Raw genomic sequence first — 18,183 nt, 5'->3', positions numbered from 1 at the left:
CTTCTCACCCTATGATCAAAGAACTGTTTTGATCACACTGTGTCCTCTTTTCCTCCAATATGCAGGTAAATGATTATAATGTCATTTCTTCATTTTCTATAACATCCTGATTACGGTATTTTTCGTTCGCGCATTACCACAGTCCCACAGAATGTAGCCCAGCTGGCAAGATTATATAATTACTAATATTTTTCAATCACTCATGACACCACCATGAGAGAGGGGATCCGCCCTTCAAGGATAGGAAACCTACAGATAAAAAGGGCTTCTCTCTCCACATCCGTTGGTTTCCTGTCCTTGATGGAGAACACTTAGTTCGGTAAAGAACCGAATTCCCGGCCCTGGGTTGGCCGGGGTCTGGCAGGGCACCAGAGGGAGCTGGAGGCGCCATGGTGGTCCCCACTGGGGTATCCTCCCTGAGCGAACATGAGCAAGGCCTTTTGCCGGTAAATGTCAGCCACGCATCCCCAGGGCATTGCGCACAGAGGAAAGCAGTACTCCCTGCCTAGACCGTGGGGCGTCGGATAAGCCAGCGCCTGATAGCTCTCACCTCTGGTGCAGAAGCTTCACTGGCAGGAGGTGCCGCGGAGGGGTCATCAATTTATTCTCCCTGGACATAGGAGCACCAGTGTTATAATCTGGTGGCCTAGGAGCAGCATGAGACGGACTCTGGAGAAGGTGGTCCCTGTACTGACCGCAAACCCTGAACCTAGCAACGCAACTAGAAGTAGCCGTGGGGGGTACCTAACACTCCCTAGACCCCTCGGCACAGCCTAAGATCTAACTACCCCTAAAGACAGAAACAGGAAACCTATCTTGCCTCAGAGAAAATCCCCAAAGGATAGATAGCCCCCCACAAATATTGACTGTGAGAGGAGAGGGAAATAACATACGCAGATATGAAATCAGATTTTAGCATAGGAGGCCATACTAGCTAAAAAGAAAGAATAGAACAGAGTACTATGCGGTCAGTATAAAAACACTAGAAAATATCCACCGCAGAAAATACGGATCACCACATCTGACTAAAGACATGGGGGGTTATCTGCATCTCAAGAGAAATAGCTAGGCTGCAAAAAAATCCTTCACAGACAAAGCTGGACAAGACAAAAACATGAAAATGCACAGAACTATAAGGTCCACAGCAGGTGGACAGCAAAAACAAAGCCAGGACTTATCTTTGTAGAAAAGCACAGCAAACTGGAGAGACCAGCAGGGAAGTGAATCCATCAAGAACAATGGACAACTGGAACTGACTAAAGGATCCTGCAAAGCTATATACCCCAGTCAGTTTTGCAATTAGTAGATACACCTGTCCACTCCTGCAGTCCAGGCACAACTGCATTACCCTCTACAACCACTGGAGGGAGCCCAAAAGCTGAATTCACAACACACACCAGCCAGCCAGTGGCTGTTGCCTGTCAGCTACGTGACCAGAAGCGCGAGGGCCCTGGAAGTCGCGTATGGTTGATGCGCTTACTTACCTGTGACTTCTGAGGTTGGGTACCGAAAGCAGGCTGTGCATGCTGACCGGCGGTCCATACGTGGAATGGCATGTAAAGGGACCACTGGCGGGCAGAAGGCGGATGCAATATGGAGGCACAGCAACTGCAGGAGCATTCTTCACCGCTGCTGCAACAGTAGCAATAGAAAAAAAAGACAGAAGACGGCCGTCTCAACCCTATAGAAAGCAGGCACCCCAGCAGTCATGTGCAGGTCGTCGTGGCAGCAGCAGAGTGGGTTGTTCTGGCAGTATGTGAGGTACTGCAGAAACCAGCAGCCATCGCAGCTCCAGTAGGATCAGGGAGTCTGCAGTCTCCAGGGGAGACCTTTCGGATGTGGTCCAACCTCCTGATCTGGTACCCTTAAAAGTTTCCGAGTGGTGAGTGATCTATGAGAAAGTTCAGCATGCAAATGCCCCTTTTTTCGCTCTTATAGTTTTTTTTTCCATGTGTCTCTTTGCTTCTATCTTTCACGGTGGGAGATAGGAGGTGTACAGGGAAAACGAACTACAGGTAGTGCCCCCTCTGTGGGTAGGGGCTGTCTAGAGTATGGTCAAAGAAACTGTCATTCGTGTATAGAGCAGACTATTTCAGAGGAATCCCCTAATTTTGCTTCCAGTCTAAAATCTTTGATCAGAACGGAAGTACAGAGGTCCATAAAATCACTGTCCCACTCAGAAGATAGGGGCTCTAAAGGGAAAATAGATCTAGGGTATACCCTCCGTCATCGGATAATTCTGCAGGGTCAAAGGAAAAGGGTCTGTGTGAATCTGGCCTAAGTTTCACCTCATCTGACAGTGACGCAGAGGGTCGACTTTGTTTTCCCTTTGATGAGATGGATAAGTTGGTGAAGTCCATAAGGTCCACAATGGGTCTTGTAGACTAAAAATCCAAGAGGTCAGTTAAGGACATGATGTTTTGGGTCTCAAGCAAACGAAACGCAGGAATTTTCCAATGAATGAGCAGGTGCAGGACCTCATTAAGAGGGAGTGGGAAAAACCAGAGAGAAGTTGATAGTTTTCAGCTTCCTTTTAAAAGGAAATACCCTTTTGAACAGGAGACTACTACTTCTTGGGATAAGGCCCCTAAGCTGGATGTAGAGATATATAAGATCTCCAGGAGGCTCTCCCTACCTTTTGAAGAACTAGGTTCACTAAAGGACCCGTTGGACAGGAAGACTGATAGCTTCCTTAGAGCAACATGGGAGGCCTCCGCAGGTGCCCTAAGTACAGCAATTGCGGCAACCTGGGCAGCCATATCTCTAAGGGTCGGGTTAACCAAGAGGATCAACTGGAACAGAAGGTCCCAAGGAATACCATCCTGGCCTCAATCCCAACCTTTAAACGGGCAGCAGCATTCCTGGCGGACACCTCAGGAGACTCTGCTAGGTTGGCAGCTCAATCAGCCGTACTGTCTAATGCGGGTCATAGGGCGGTCTGGCTAAAGTTTGGGCTGGTAGACTTGCAGGAGAAGGTCAAACAATGTTCCCTCCACTGTGAGGGAAAATCCCTTTTCGGGCCCACCCTGGATGAAATACTGGAGAGAGCACACTAGCCATCATTTCAGCGGTCCTTTTGGAAGGGACAGTACATCCGTGAGAAGCCATCCAGAGATCCGGATAAGTTGGAAGGCTGATCTAGAGGTGGGGCAGTGGTTTCTTCTTCGGGGGACCCTCAAAAGATTCCAAAAATCTCAGTGACTCGACTCCCCAGGTGGGAGGAAGGTTCTTTTTCTTCTTCCCAGCCTGGGAAAAGATTTCCAGTGCCGGGATCCCCAACATCAGAGGGTCAGGCCTAAAACTAAGACTTCATACCTTTCCATGGGAAATATACAGCTCTGCTGAAAATTGAGAGGCCACACATCAAAACCCTGTCATGGGCAGCCCAATCTCCAGACCTGAACCCCATTGAAAACCTCTGGAATGTAATCAAGAGGATGATGGATAGTCACAAGCCATCAAACAAAGAAGAACTGCTTAAATTTTTGCGCCAGAAGAAGTGGGAAAGACTGGTGGAAAGCATTGCAAGACGTGTGAAAGCTGTGATTTAAAAATCATTTATTCCACAAAATATTGATTTCTAAACTCTTACTGAATTAAAACATTAGTATTGTTGTTTCTAAATGATTATGAACTTCTTTTCTTTGCATTATTTGAGGGCTGAAAGCACCGTTTTACTGTTTTTGTTTTTTTTTTAATTTTGGCCATTTTTCTTTGTCAGAAAAAATACAAAATTTTATTGCTTGGAAATTCTGAGTCCTGTTGTCAGTAGTTTATAGAATAAAAGAACAATTTACATTTTACTCAAAAATATACCTATAAAGAGAAAAATCAGACAAACTGAACGTTTTGCAGTGGTCTCTTAATTTTTGCCAGAGCTGTATATCGAGACCCCTCCTCCGCTATCCTCGCACAAACATCTAGTGCTAGAAAACAAAGACCCTAACGCTCGGGGAGAGTCACGCATTGTGGAAGAAGTTCAAGGAGAAATAAAAAAGGGGTTCTTCTCCCCCTTATTCCAGATTTAAAAAAAAACGGATGCATCCTTAAGAACTATAATAAATCTGAAGTCTTTAAGCAAATTCCTGATCATTCTTTTGGTCACGATGAAGTCAGTAAGAACCACCATGAAGGATCTCTTCCCGGGCTGTTATATGGCAGTCCTGGACCTCAAAGATGCATACTATCACGTACCAATTCACATGCAATATCCGAGACTCCTCAGAGTAGCAGTTCAGATACAAACAGAGGTTAGGCACTTCCAATACAAGGCTCTCCCCCTTTGGACTAGCAATTGCTCCTGAGATCTTTACAAAGATAGTATCAGAGGTAACAGCTCATCCCTGGTAAAAGGACATACTGGTAGTGCCTTATCTGGACGACTTCCTAATTATGCGAGACTCATTCCTTCAGTGTCCAGGACAAGTCAGGGTGGTCAGCAGCACCTTGGAAAAGTTAAGGTGGCTTTTAAAGCTAAAAAAAAACAGGCTACCACCATTAACATCACAGGTCTTCCTAGGCCTAGTAATAGATTCTGAAAAAAAAGAATGCCCCTCCCGGAGAAGAAGGAAGGAAAAATCATAAGCCTCATCTCATCTACAGTGGCAAATCCAGAAATGTCCCTCAGGAAAATAATGTCACTGCTGGGTTCTCTGACTTCCTGTATTCAAGAGGTCAAATGGGCCCAGTTCCATACACTGGATTTACAGTGGTGTGTCCTGGAAAACGAAGTGATCTTGCAAGGGCGATTGGAAGGCAGGTTGACTCTTCCTGAAACAGTGGTCCACTCTTTTCTGTGGTGGCTAGGAATAAATTTAGCACCAAGGGGAGTACCCTGGGTAAACAATGTGTCCAGGGTGGTTACTTCGGATGCCAGTCTTGGGATGGGGAGCCCACCTAGATGACTATTGGGTAGAAAAATCTTGGTCAAAGGAAAAGTGAGCCTCCTCCAACAGCTGGGAGATCCTGGCAGTGGAGCTGTCATTAAACGAGCTGCTACATTTTCTGCGGGGTCACGTAGTGAGGGTACTCTCTGACAACCGAGTTACAGTAGCCTATATAAACTACCAAGGGGGTACTCACTCTCGTCCACTTAATTTGATATATATATATATATATATATATATATATATATATATATATATATATATATATATATATATATATATATATATATATATATATATATATATATATATATATATATATATATAATAGAACAGCACATCCTCTCATTATCGGCCCTGCATATCAGAGGAAAGGAAAATCACAAGGCAGACTTCCCAAGCCAGGGAGAGTGGTCTCTAAAGTAGACCGTATTCGATCAGATTGTGGATGTGCGGTCTCCCTCAAGTAGATCTTTTTGCTTTCAAGAAGAACAGGAAGATCCATAAATTTTGCTTTCTAGACCCAGGAGAGAACCCTCACATGGTGGACACTTTCAGGATGAAGTGGACCCTTGGGCTACTCTATGCCTTTCCCCCTGGTGTATCTCATTCCTTCAGTCCTAAAAAAGATCTGGGAAGACAAAGCAAGGGTTATCCTTATAGCTCCCTTTTTGTCCAAAGTTCTTTTGGCTGAGAGCAATGTCGATCTCGATCCTAGTCCTCTGGGAGAACCCATGGTTCCTTCTTTCCCAGAGGTCTTTTCTTCATGCTCATGTGTCTGGGCTTCATTTAACAGCCTGGAACTTGAGAGGCCGATTTTTGAAAAAAAAAAAAAAAGGGTTTTCGGCTAGTTGAGTTTCTATCCTACTTAGTAGTAGAAAGCTGGTAACCACAAAGATCTATGGGAGAGGACCTGGAGGAAATTTTTATCCTCCCAGGGGGCATTAAATAATCCATTTTAACATCTATCCTGGAGCTAGAGCTCGGTCTTTTAAGTCAGCATCCTTAAGGTTCAGCTCTCAGCCCTAGGGGCACACTACAGTTTTATAACCTAGCAGGTAATAAGTGGATCGCTAGGTTTATCAAAGACTGTGGCAGAGCTAGATCAATCCCTTCCTGTAGAGCCCCTCTCTGGGACTTGAATCTAGTCTTAACATCATTGACAGAAAGCCCCTTTGAGCCTTTGCATTCTGCCTCAGACAGGATAATCTCGCTAATGACTTCCCTGCTAGTAGCCCTAATATCGGCTCACAGAATGAGCGACATCCAGGCTTTGTCAGCAGATCCCCCATACACTCGGGTTCTGGAAGATAGGGTAGTTTTGAGGTTAGACCCCAGATATCTCCCTAAAGTTGTTACAAAATTCCATAGGTCACAGGAGATTACATTACCATCAATCTATTCTAACCCCAGGAACCATAAGGAAGAAAAAATACATGCCCTGGATGTTAGGAGATGTTCAATTCAGTATTTAGAAGTTACAGAACCATGGAGTAGACAGAGGGCCCTTCCTGGGGTCTAGAAAGGGTCTTAAGGTGTCCAAGAGGACCTTAGCAAGATGGGTCAGAGTGGCTATTAAGCCAGCTTATGTTAAAAGGGAAGGATGCGGAGTGTGGATTAAATTAAACTTTATTGTAAATCATAAATTAAAATATAGTGTATAATTAAAATACAGATTCATACACCAAATTGTATATAGGATTGCAGTGTGTGATTGTATTATTGTGTCCACCGCTGTAATCCACTAAGACCCAGGCGATTAAACCTCAGAATAAAATATATTCACCTGTCCACGTTCCACAGCTGGGCGCCGCGCCGTCTTCCACGTCCTCTGGCTGTGACGTTCAGGTCAGAGGGTGCGATGATGTGGTTAGTGCCAGAGGACTCGGAAGACACCGCGGCACCCGGGGTGGAACGGGGACAGGTGAATATCGCAAGTACAGGAGCCTGAGCGACGAGAGGTGAGTATGCCATTTTTTTTTTTTTTATTATTTAATCGCAGCAACAGCATATGGGGCATATTACTCTATGCATCTTATGGGGCCATAATCAACCTTTATGCAGCATTGTATGGGGCAAATGTTTCTATGGAGCATCTTATGGGACCATAATCAACCTTTATGCAGCATTGTATGGGGCAAATGTTTCTATGGAGCATCTTATGGGACCATAATCAACCTTTATGCTGCATTGTATAGGGCAAATGTTTCTATGGAGCATCTTTTGGGGTCATTATTAACCTTTTGTGTAGCATTATATGGGGATATTTCAATATGGAGCATCTTATGGGGCCCATCATCAACTTTATGCAGCATTTTATAGGGCGTATTTTGTATGAAGCATCTTCTGGGGCCATCATGAACTGTATGGAGCATTATATGGGGCTCCTGATTCAATATGGATATTCAAAAACACTTAACCTACTGATGTCTCAATTAATTTTACTTTTATTGGTATCTATTTTTATTTTTGACATTTACCAGTAGCTGCTGCATTTCCTACCCTAGGCTTATACTCGAGTGATTACGTTTTCCCAGTTTTTTGTCCCAAAATTAGGCATCTCGGCTTATACTCGAGTCGGTTTATACTCGAATATATACGGTAATGTACATTTTTCGACTCCAAAAGAAAAAATAGTGCTGTTTTAGCAAGCGCAAAGTGTGAAATATTTGTAGGTATCCTTTTGTATCTGTATATCTTTCTGTCTACAGCACATTGCTCAATGTCATGGAAGCATTGCAGGACATTTGTGGAGACCCTCACTTGAATGACGTGGCCATGGTACTCAATAGGGTGCTGAATTAGCATTAGTGCTCGATTTGGCGTTTTCAACCTCTCTTTTATAAGTGACATTCATTCCATTGTGCCCACACAAGTAAAGAAACCTGAATCCCCTATCCTAGTTGTGCCTATCGGAATCCTTGTAATAGGACAGACAGGTTGTAGCTAGCACCTCCCATTGTATTTTATACAGTAGGACAAAAACTGCTTTGCCCCCTTACAAATGTCTCAGCGCTCAGTGGAAAATGGAACAGATGAGCAGTAGATCAATCCCTGCAGGATTCTACAAGACTGTGTGTTCCAGGATGATGCAGGGTCAGTGGTGAATACAGTGTATGGAATCCTGTGCTTGTTTCAGAATGGTGCAGTGTGTATGTGCACATGCACATGTATCTTGTACTGTCCTTATAATGTTATCTACCTGCAGATGTCACAGCATAAGCAGCATCCTATTACCTTTATCCTTTCCCAGGTTTTAGAAAGCTTCAAGATAATGGATTACAGCCTTCTTTTAGGAGTGCACAACATAGAGCAACAGGAAAGAGAGAAGCAGACAGATGGGGCTCAAAGTCAAGCTGATGAGAAGCGGCCCGTGGCACAAAAGGCACTGTACTCCACAGCAATGGAATCCATTCAGGGAGGAGCAGCCCACGGGGAGTCTATAGATACTGATGACACGTGAGGAATGCTGCTACTCTTTTTTTTTTTTTTTTTTTTGTATTTACAAATTATATGTGTATACAAAAATATCTTTTAAACCTATGTCGAGTACCCCAGTTTTTCTACAGATTTAATCAGGGAAAAGGTGGTAAGTTACACTTAATGTGGGAGTCCTTTCGTTTTCATTTATATCATAGCAACCAATTATGTCGTAGATATATATTATATGCAGATCCTACCAATAGGACCTGCATCCACCTTGGTAACTGGATGCAATTACTGGCTGCGGTCACTGGAGAGGGAATGACCACTTTAAGCAAAACCAAGAAATGGTGGCTCTGGAGTGGAGCAGTGGCTTATTGCAAGGAGAGTGGCAGCAGATCTATCTATGTGACATCAACATTGCACATGGTAACGATAAACTCACTGATTAGTTGTATGTGACATCAGCGCTGCACATGGTAATAAGCTCACTGATTAGTTGTATATGACATCAGCACTGCACATGGTAACAATAAGCTCACTGATTAGTTGTATATGACATCAGCGCTGCACACGGTAACAGTAAGCTCACTGACAGTATGTGACATCAGCGCTGCACATGGTAACAGTAAGCTCACTGATTAGTTGTATATGACATCAGCACTGCACATGGTAACAGTAAGCTCACTGATTAGTTGTATATGACATCAGCGCTGCACACGGTAACAGTAAGCTCACTGACAGTATGTGACATCAGCGCTGCACATGGTAACAGTAAGCTCACTGATTAGTTGTATATGACATCAGCGCTGCACACGGTAACAGTAAGCTCACTGACAGTATGTGACATCAGCGCTGCACATGGTAACAGTAAGCTCACTGATTAGTTGTATATGACATCAGCACTGCACATGGTAACAATAAGCTCACTGGTTAGTTGTATATGACATCAGCGCTGCACACGGCAACAGTAAGCTCACTGATTAGTTGTATATGACATCAGCACTGCACATGGTAACAGTAAGCTCACTGATTAGTTGTATGTGAAATCAGCGCTGCACACGGTAATAGCCGCTGGGACTGGTGGGCCTTTAGGGGTGCATGTGGGGTGCGCAGCCGCTGCACCATGCTCCGGTGCTGGCTTCTGGGCGTCCAGCTCTGCGCGGGGACGCGCCGGAGTTTCTCCCTGATGACGTGGCCGGTAGGTCACATGACCAGAAGTAACTTGCGACTATGAAACCGGAAGGGACACAGGAGGCGCGCCGAAGCTGCTTGCATTTAAAAGGCAGTGGAGCGTGGTAAGACGCTTCCAGCAGCTTAGTCGGTCTGCTGTCGGAATGGAGGTTCTGGAGGGTAAACCACCACAGCAGCAGCAGCAGCAACAACCAAGGAGCCAGGAGGTGCAACAGCACAAAGCTTCGTCTTGGCGGAGTGGACGTTCAAGTAGCATATCTACACAGCAGAGCAGGAGCTCCTGTGTGGTGGACAACTCTCCAACCTCCAGAGGAAACCATCAGTGGATTTGATCCCTCCTTCTAAACCAGTACCTGCGGCTACGTCTGATTGGTAACTGATCTTCGTGAAAGTTCACTATGTAATTGGGGTCCCCCTTTTTCTTGTTTATTTAGGAAGGAAAATGCTTTGCTAAAACCAAGCACAGGAGTTGCCTAATCTGCAAGGAAGATTTGCCTGTCACCTTGCCTTCATGCATAGAGCAGGTGCTATGTGAGGAGACCCCAAATTTTGCCTCTTAGTTGAGATCCATAATCAGGAAGAAGGTTGAAAGCATCTTTAAATCCCTCTCCCGTGGGGGTAGTATCAAGAGACCAATATCCAGCACGAGGTGCCCGGAGTCAGGGACCAATAGTCTGTTAATCCCCTGAACACTTTTTCATCAGACTCTTCTTCATCATCAGAGGAAGACATGGGAGGGCGCCATTGTTTTGCAGTCGAAGAAACAGTCTGGTTACGGCTGTAAGGTCCACAATGGGAGTGAGACTCCATGCCTGAAAAATAGGTACAGGATGTAATGTTTGGTGGACTCGGGCAGAAAAAGCATAGATGAGCACATACACTCAATGAGCACATACACTCTCTGATTAAGAGAGAATAGAATAGACCTGAAAGAAAGAACTCCTCTGCCGTCCCTCAAAAGAAAATATGCTTTTGATGATCCAGCATCCATGTCCTTGGACAAATCCCAGAAGTTAGACGTGTCCATCGCTAAAGCTTCCAAGAAAATTTGCTCTTCCCTTTTGAGGACATGGGGATGTTGAAGGATCTACTAGATAAGAGCAGATTCCTTCCTTAGGCTATGTGCACACGTTCAGGATTTCTTGCAGAAAATTCCTGAGAAAAACCTGAAATTTTCTGCAAGAAATCTGCATGCGTTTTTTGCGCGTTTTTGATGCGTTTTTTCCAGGACATTTCCCAATGCATTTTATAGTGGGAAATCCGCAAAAAAACCCCGCAAAATTAATGAACATGCTGTGTTTTTTACCGTGATGCGTTTTTTTTCGCGGAAAAAAAGCGCATCATGTGCACAAAACATACGGAATTCATTCAAAATGATGGGATGCATATTGTATGCTGTTTTTTGCGGTTTTATAGCGTTTTTATTGCGAAAAAACACACAAAATGCGAAAAATCAGCAACGTGTGCACACAGCGCACACGGTCAGTAAAAGCTGCGGGTTGGATGCTGCGTGCTTGCAGCATCCAGATGTTACAGCATAGTGGATAGGATTTCTTGAAATCACATGTCCACAGATGCCCGCGGCTTACCTGTGAAGACGGGCATGCGGCGCGTCTTTCCAGACCACAGCATATCTATTTATCTTGCAGGGACGCAAGCCTCCGCAAGATAGATTTCACCCGTACAATGTATCGGATGCGGTGAATCTGCACGGATCAATGAACACATGCGGATTCACCTGTGTTCAGTAGCCGGTAGCGCTATAAATGCAGTGGATATGTGCATACCCTCAGGGATCCTGGGAAGCGTCAGGGGGGCAGTCTAAGACCTGCGCTACAGCAGCGACCTGCACAGCTTTGTCTTTAATGATTTGGTTAGACCAGTTCTAGAAGCAGCTCTGGGATAGGGTATCTAGGGATAAAATGCTAGATTCCATTCCCTTAATACGGGGGGCCTGCGGCTTTCCTGGCTTATTCATCGGCTGATTCCGTTAGACTGGTAACCAGATCCACAGCCTTCTCCAATGCAGCATTTTGAGCCCTCTGGCCTGAGGACGTCCAAACAAAATCAAAATTATGTTCCATCCCCTGTGCAGGTGAATTTCTGTTCTGGTCAACATTGGATGACATTCTTGAGAAAGCAGGGGATACAAATAAGGGAATTCCCAACCTTCCTATTCCCATATATAAAAAGTATTTTCGGAGTAGACCACTTTTCCATATAAGGCCCCTTAGATAGCAAAATAATTGAGAAGAGGTTGGAAAAAAAAAAAAAAAAGCAGAGGTTTACGCTTTGGGGGTTCCTCTCAGAATAGGAAGCCCTCCCAGTGATGGTCTCTCCCAGGTGGGTGGGGGGATTCTTTCTCCCTACCTAGGAAAAGATTTCCACGAGTTCCTGGATATTGAGCCTAATAAAGTCGGAACTAAAAATAGAAGTCCTCTCAGTCCCAGTCCCAAACTTTGTTGTAACTCCTCTACAGAGGAACACCTGGCCTTGGAACATGAAGTGTTAACCCTAATAGACAAAGCTTTCTTCCAGGAGATGCCGAAAACAGAAGGATTCTACTCTCTGTTGTTTCTGGGGAAGAAACCAGACAGAGCCTTCAGGACAATAATCAACTTGAAAAAGCTGAACAAATCACTAAAGACTTAAACTTTCAAAATGGAGTAAATAAAAACAACTGTCAAAATCCTGCTTCCAGATTGCTTTATGACAGTTCTGGACTTGATGGATGTTTATTATCACATTTCCATACACGAAGACCATCAGAAATTCCTCAGGATAGAGGTCTCCATAGGAAGGGGGGGGGGGAATCAGATACTTTCAGTACAGACCTCGCCCTTTTCTACTTGGCGGTGGCTCCTTGAATGTTTACCAAGCTGGTGGCAGAAGCGATGGCACACCTGATAGAGTAGAACATCCGGATTGTCCTTCACCTAGACTACTTTCTAGTGACAGGCAACTCAGGTGCATCTAGGGAATCCTGGGGGCAGTCATCTTTGAGCGTGGGCGTCAAAATGCTCCCCTCTAGAGTGCCAACCTTTGCTGATAGGAAGTAAAAAGCATAAGTGCAAAATTAGGGATTCTTACTACATACCAAGCTTGTTTCAAAACAAAAATCATCAAGCATATAGTGGAAATGTGGCCGAGAGTGGATCAGTGTCACTCCCCCGACATTAGTGTCCAGACATACTGGACCAACAGGACAACTCCAAAAAATATGAAGACCAAAAAGACGGAGTATAAGCATCCAAAGAATCATAATAATAATTAGAAAAAGTATTTTATTATATCACAACCAAATTACACCATAAAATACTCATATGGCACTTACATGTCTCCTTCATATTTACTCTCTGTAGGTATAATGGGTTATGCAGGGGAAACGAGATGCATCCAGAGCAAAAACACGTGGGAAGTGAAATAAATATAAAAAGCACTATCAGAACAGTCCCATGCTACAAATAGAGCCAGGGAACATACATAGGTATATAGGTACAATACCCCATAGATACTCCTACTCAGATAGTAAATCCCAGGTGCTTACCCATAATTTGAGAAAGCTAAACCGCGAAACGCACGTCAGGGGGCTGCTGGGTAAGCTGGGGGAACCATCCGTTTGGATATGGGTAAGCAGCTGTAATGCACTCCGGTTATGCAGCTATTAACCCTGTGTGACCAACTTTTTACTATTGATGCTGCATATGCAGCATCAATAGTAAAAATATCTAATGTTACAAATAATAATAAACGTTATTCTCACCCTCCGATGTTGCGCCCTGTCCTCGGCAGTGCAAGCGGCAGGTTCCGGTGCTAAGGATGCTATGCGAGAAGGACCTGCCATGACGTCATGGTCATGTGACCGCGACGTAATCGCAGGTCCTGCGCTCATACCAACCCTGGGCCTGGAAGCTGCCACGTGCACCACACACAGGCGCCAGGACTTCAATGGGCCCCTCAGAAGGTGAGTATATGTTTCTTTTTTCTTTTTTAACCTGTTACATACATGGCTGGGCAATATACTACGTAGCTGGGCAATATACTACGTGACTGTCCAATATACTACGTGACTAGGCAGTATACTACGTGGCGCTGTGCAATATACTACGTGGCTGGGCAATATACTACGTGGCTGGGCAATATACTACGTGGCTGGGCAATATACTACGTGGGCTGTGCAATATACTACGTGGACATGCATATTCTAGAATACCCGATGCGTTAGAATCGGGCCACCATCTAGTCACAGATAGTCATGGCCAAAAGTATTGACACCCCTGCAATTCTGTCAGATAATACTCAGTTTCTTCCTGAAAATGATTGCAATCACAAATTCTTTGTTATGATTATCTTCATTTAATTTGTCTTAAATGAAAAAACACAAAAGAGAATGAAGCAGAAAGCAAAACATTGATCATTTCACACAAAACTCCAAAAATGGGCTAGACCAAAGTATTGGCACCCTCATCTCAATACTTGGTTGCACAACCTTTAGCCAAAATAACTGCGACCAGCCGCTTCCGGTAACCTTCAATGTGTTTCTTACAATGCTCTGCTGGAATTTTAGACCATTCTTCTTTGGCAAACTGCTCCAGGTCCCTGATATTTGAAGGGTGCCTTCTCCAAACTGCCATTTTGAGATCTCTCCACAGGTGTTCTATGGGATTTAGGTCTGGACTCATTGCTGGCCACCTTAGAATTCTCCAGTGCTTTCTCTCAAACCATTTTCTAGTGCTTTTTGAAGTGTGTTTTGGGTCATTGTCCTGCTGGACGACCCATGACCTTTGAGGGAGACCCAGCTTTCTCACACTGGGCCCTACATTATGCTGCAAAATTGTTGGTAGTCTTCAGACTTCATAATGCCATGCACACGGTCAAGCAATCCAGTGCCAGAGGCAGCAAGGCAACCCCAAAACATCAGGGAACCTCTGCCATGTTTGACTGTAGGAACCATGTTCTTTTCTATGAATGCCTCTTTTTTCTCCTGTAAACTCTGTTGATGCCTTTGCCCAAAAAGCTCTACTTTTGTCTCATCTGGCCAGAGAACATTCTTCCAAAACGTTTTAGGCTTTTTCAGGTAAGTTTTGGCAAACTCCAGCCTGGCTTTATGTCTCGGGGTAAGAAGTGGGGTCTTCCTGGGTCTCCTCCTACCATACAGTCCCTTTTCATTCAGATGCCGACGGATAGTACGGGTTGACACTGTTGTACCCTCAGACTGCAGGGCAGCTTGAACTTGTTTAGATGTTAGTCGAGGTTCTTTATCCAACATCCGCACAATCTTGCGTTGAAATCTCTTGTCAATTTTTCTTTTCCGTCCACATCTAGGGAGGTTAGCCACAGTGCCATGGGCTTTAAACTTCTTGATGACACTGCGCACGGTAGACACAGGAACATTCAGGTCTTTGGAGATGGACTTGTAGCCTTGAGATTGCTCATGCTTACTCACAATTTGGTTTCTCAAGTCCTCAAACAGTTCTTTGGTCTTCTTTCTTTTCTCCATGCTCAATGTGGTACACACAAGGACACAGGACAGAGGTTGAGTCAACTTTATTCCATGTCAGCTGGCTGCAAGTGTGATTTAGTTATTGCCAAAACCTGTGCCACAGGTAAATTATAGGTGCTGGTAATTACACAAATTAGAGAAGCATCACATGATTTTTCGAACAGTGCCAATACTTTTTTCCACCCCCTTCTTTATGTTTGGTGTGGAATTATATCAAATTTGGCTTTAGGACAAATCTTTTTGTGTTTTTTCATTAAAGACAAATTAAATGAAGATAATAATACCAAATAATTTGTGTTTGCAATCCTTTTCAGGAAGAAAATGAGTATTATCTGACAAAATTGCAGAGGTGTCAATACTTTTGGCCATGACTGTATGAAGGTATCACTTTATTCAGCTTCTTATGACCTACATGCCCATATAGACTGCTTAGGAGGGGTTGATTTTACTGACAGGTTCCCTATATGTTGCATTGCCAGATAGAAATCTGCACTAGAAGTTCATGTGGATGAACATACGCAACTGTGAATCTGCAACCTTTTGTGATTAGGGTTCTCAATGCCAATTACTCCTCAACTGATGGTAGCCTAAATAAATGCTCAGTGATTTCCAATTTGATGGGTGTTTTACCTTTTTCTTTGAATGCATACAGTAAATGGTACAGTAATTAAGTCTTCATGTCTATCTAATTTTTCTAGTATGGGAGGAATTCCAGCTGTGAATGGCAAAGGGGAACGTCTCTTACTTTATATTGGGATTATTGACATTTTGCAGTCATACAGGTAAATAGTTTTTCTATAAATGATCTTCAGTTCATGCTTGGGTATTTGGCATAAAATAGTATTTGGCAAGCAAAATATTAATCCAATAAATACATTTTATTTTACTTAATTAAAGGATACATATTTGCAATCGCTGCGTGTGGAACGACCTGCTCTAAAAAAACAAAAACTGATCCTTTAGTTAACCTTTTCAGTGAACGCCGTAAAAAATAAAAAAAACAAGCAAAAAGCAATGCTTTATTATCATAAAGCCGAACAAAAAGTGCAATAAAACAGTTCAAAAAGGTACCGCTGAAAACGTCATCTTCTCACGCAAAAAAAGCAAGCTGTCATCTAAAAATTAAAAAAGTTATAGCTCTCAGAATAAAGCGATGCAAAATAGTTTTCTATAAACGTGTTTATACTGTAAAAGCGCAAAACGTAAAGCATAAAAATGGGGTATCGCTGTAAACCTACTGACCCGAAGAATAAAGCTGCCTTATCAATTTTACCTCACGCGGAACAATATATATATATAAAAAAGAATCCCGAGTTGCTATTTGTTGTTAATTCTACCTCCAAAAAAATCAGAATATAAAGAGATCAAAAAATGTCAGCCAATAGAGCCATCACTTGACTTTTGGCCGAAATATCTATAAATTATAGCTGTGTAAATTTGGGATGCAAGAACTAGTTTGGCTGCTGTCACACATCAAAGACGCTTTTTATTTCAAACATAGGAACCCGCTATAAATCTGGTATCTCTAATAGCACCGAACCGAAGAATAAAGTTGCCTAGTCACTTATACCGCACACGGAATGGCATAATAAAAATATAAATATAACCAATTTTTCACCTGCTGCTGTTTTTTTTTTTTTTTTTTTCCATTTTGCCTCCCAAAGATTGCAGTAAAGCTCTGCGCACATTTATCCAACGCTCTGCTCTCACACTGGGGTTGCCGTGAAAAATCTCAGAAGTACGTGATTCAGATGGAACCCCCAGCGAAAGATTCCCTATAATGAGGCAGATGGAGGCACCACAGTTGACCACAGTTTTGTGCACCTCTGAAAAGGACAGTGCTGAACAGAGGCCAGACGAAGTCCACAGTAACTCTGCTGCCTCATTATAGTGAATGGAATCTTCGGGGATTTCATCTGAATCGCGTCACTCGGAGATTTAGATGTAAACCCCAAAGAAAGTGCTCAGTGTAGAGTTCAAGATAACTATGATCCTAAATGTTTTGTACAATGTTACTAACAAAAGCATCAACTCAGTCCACAAAAATAGCAAGTCCCCCTTTGGTTTGTCATCTGTTAACTGAAATATTATATGCTTAAAAATATATATTTTTGTGGGAGGAGTTATATATTTTTTATTTTTATAATAAATATATATATAAAAAAAAATTTTTTTTTCCCCATGGCTCAATGTTATAAACTTCTGTGAAGCACTTGGGATTTCAAGGTGATAAACACACATCTAGATAAGTTCCCTGAAAAAGTGTTATGTAGGGGGCAATGCCTTTCTCACACAGGGACCTGTATGTTTGGATTTCTTTAAACCTTAAAAATAAAGACCTTCATTTAAAAACTGCATTTTGTGCTTACTTGTTATCTTTGTGTACTATTTAAATTTGTTTGGTGATCTGAAACAAGTGTGACAAACATGTTAAATAATAGGAAATCAGGAAGTGGGCAAACACTTTCATACAACTTTTATATTTAAATATGTAATGTTGCTTCTTTTACTTTAGTGTTAAACATATGATTAAGATGAGACTCAGTTTAGAAAATCACACTTAAAAATATGATCTCAAGAAGAGCCCAACTTGAATCCTTGCACAAATGTAACCAAGAACTCATGTAACACACATACCTTTTTTGAGAATTTTATAACCTTATTTTTTCAAAATTGAGCATGAAAATTGAATTTGACTCCTCAAAAACAAAATATCAACAAACATAATCTTGTGACTTATCAAATTAAAGCATGTTTAGTTGTAAACAGAACAGGGCCTCTCCCATCTCTTTTTTGTTTCTAACCTGAGATATGATTAAAGCAAAGTAACACCATACAAGCCCAGATTTCAGACTTTCAAAATGTAAGAAATCTATAAAAATTTTACTAATGAAGATAAAAATGCAAAACTTTTTTTTGATAATTCACTAATGTATCACTTAAAAAAATAAAATAAATAAAATTAAAAAAATCTGAAGACATCAGGTAAAAAAAAATCAGATTTTGACATGGAATGACCATCCCTTGTAATAATCTAGTTGCCGCCTTTTGAACTGACTCTAACTTCTGAATATCCTTTTTTAAAATGTGGAGCCCAAAACTCAACATGAGTCTCCGGAAGATAAATGTCACCTGTGCAATGTATTGTACGCTGTGAATCGGTTCACTGAACACGTA

At 42.7% G+C, this 18,183-nt stretch overlaps 1 protein-coding gene across 10 annotated transcripts in view; it reads left to right on the top strand.

Annotated features, from left to right (window-relative positions):
- The window catches only part of PIP5K1C (phosphatidylinositol-4-phosphate 5-kinase type 1 gamma), a 264,928-nt gene that overhangs the window by 81,122 nt on the left and 165,623 nt on the right, over positions 1-18,183 (top strand). For all 10 annotated transcript variants that reach the window (XM_069767800.1, XM_069767795.1, XM_069767799.1 and 7 more), the window contains 2 exons: positions 8,140-8,345; positions 15,705-15,788. In XM_069767800.1, the coding sequence (XP_069623901.1) occupies positions 8,140-8,345; positions 15,705-15,788 (290 nt within the window). The remainder of the gene's footprint in view (positions 1-8,139; positions 8,346-15,704; positions 15,789-18,183) is intronic.

Source organism: Ranitomeya imitator, chromosome 1 (genome assembly GCF_032444005.1).
Source record: "Ranitomeya imitator isolate aRanImi1 chromosome 1, aRanImi1.pri, whole genome shotgun sequence".
Classification (NCBI taxonomy): Eukaryota; Metazoa; Chordata; class Amphibia; order Anura; family Dendrobatidae; genus Ranitomeya; species Ranitomeya imitator.
This window is presented reverse-complemented; position numbering and strand designations above follow the sequence as displayed.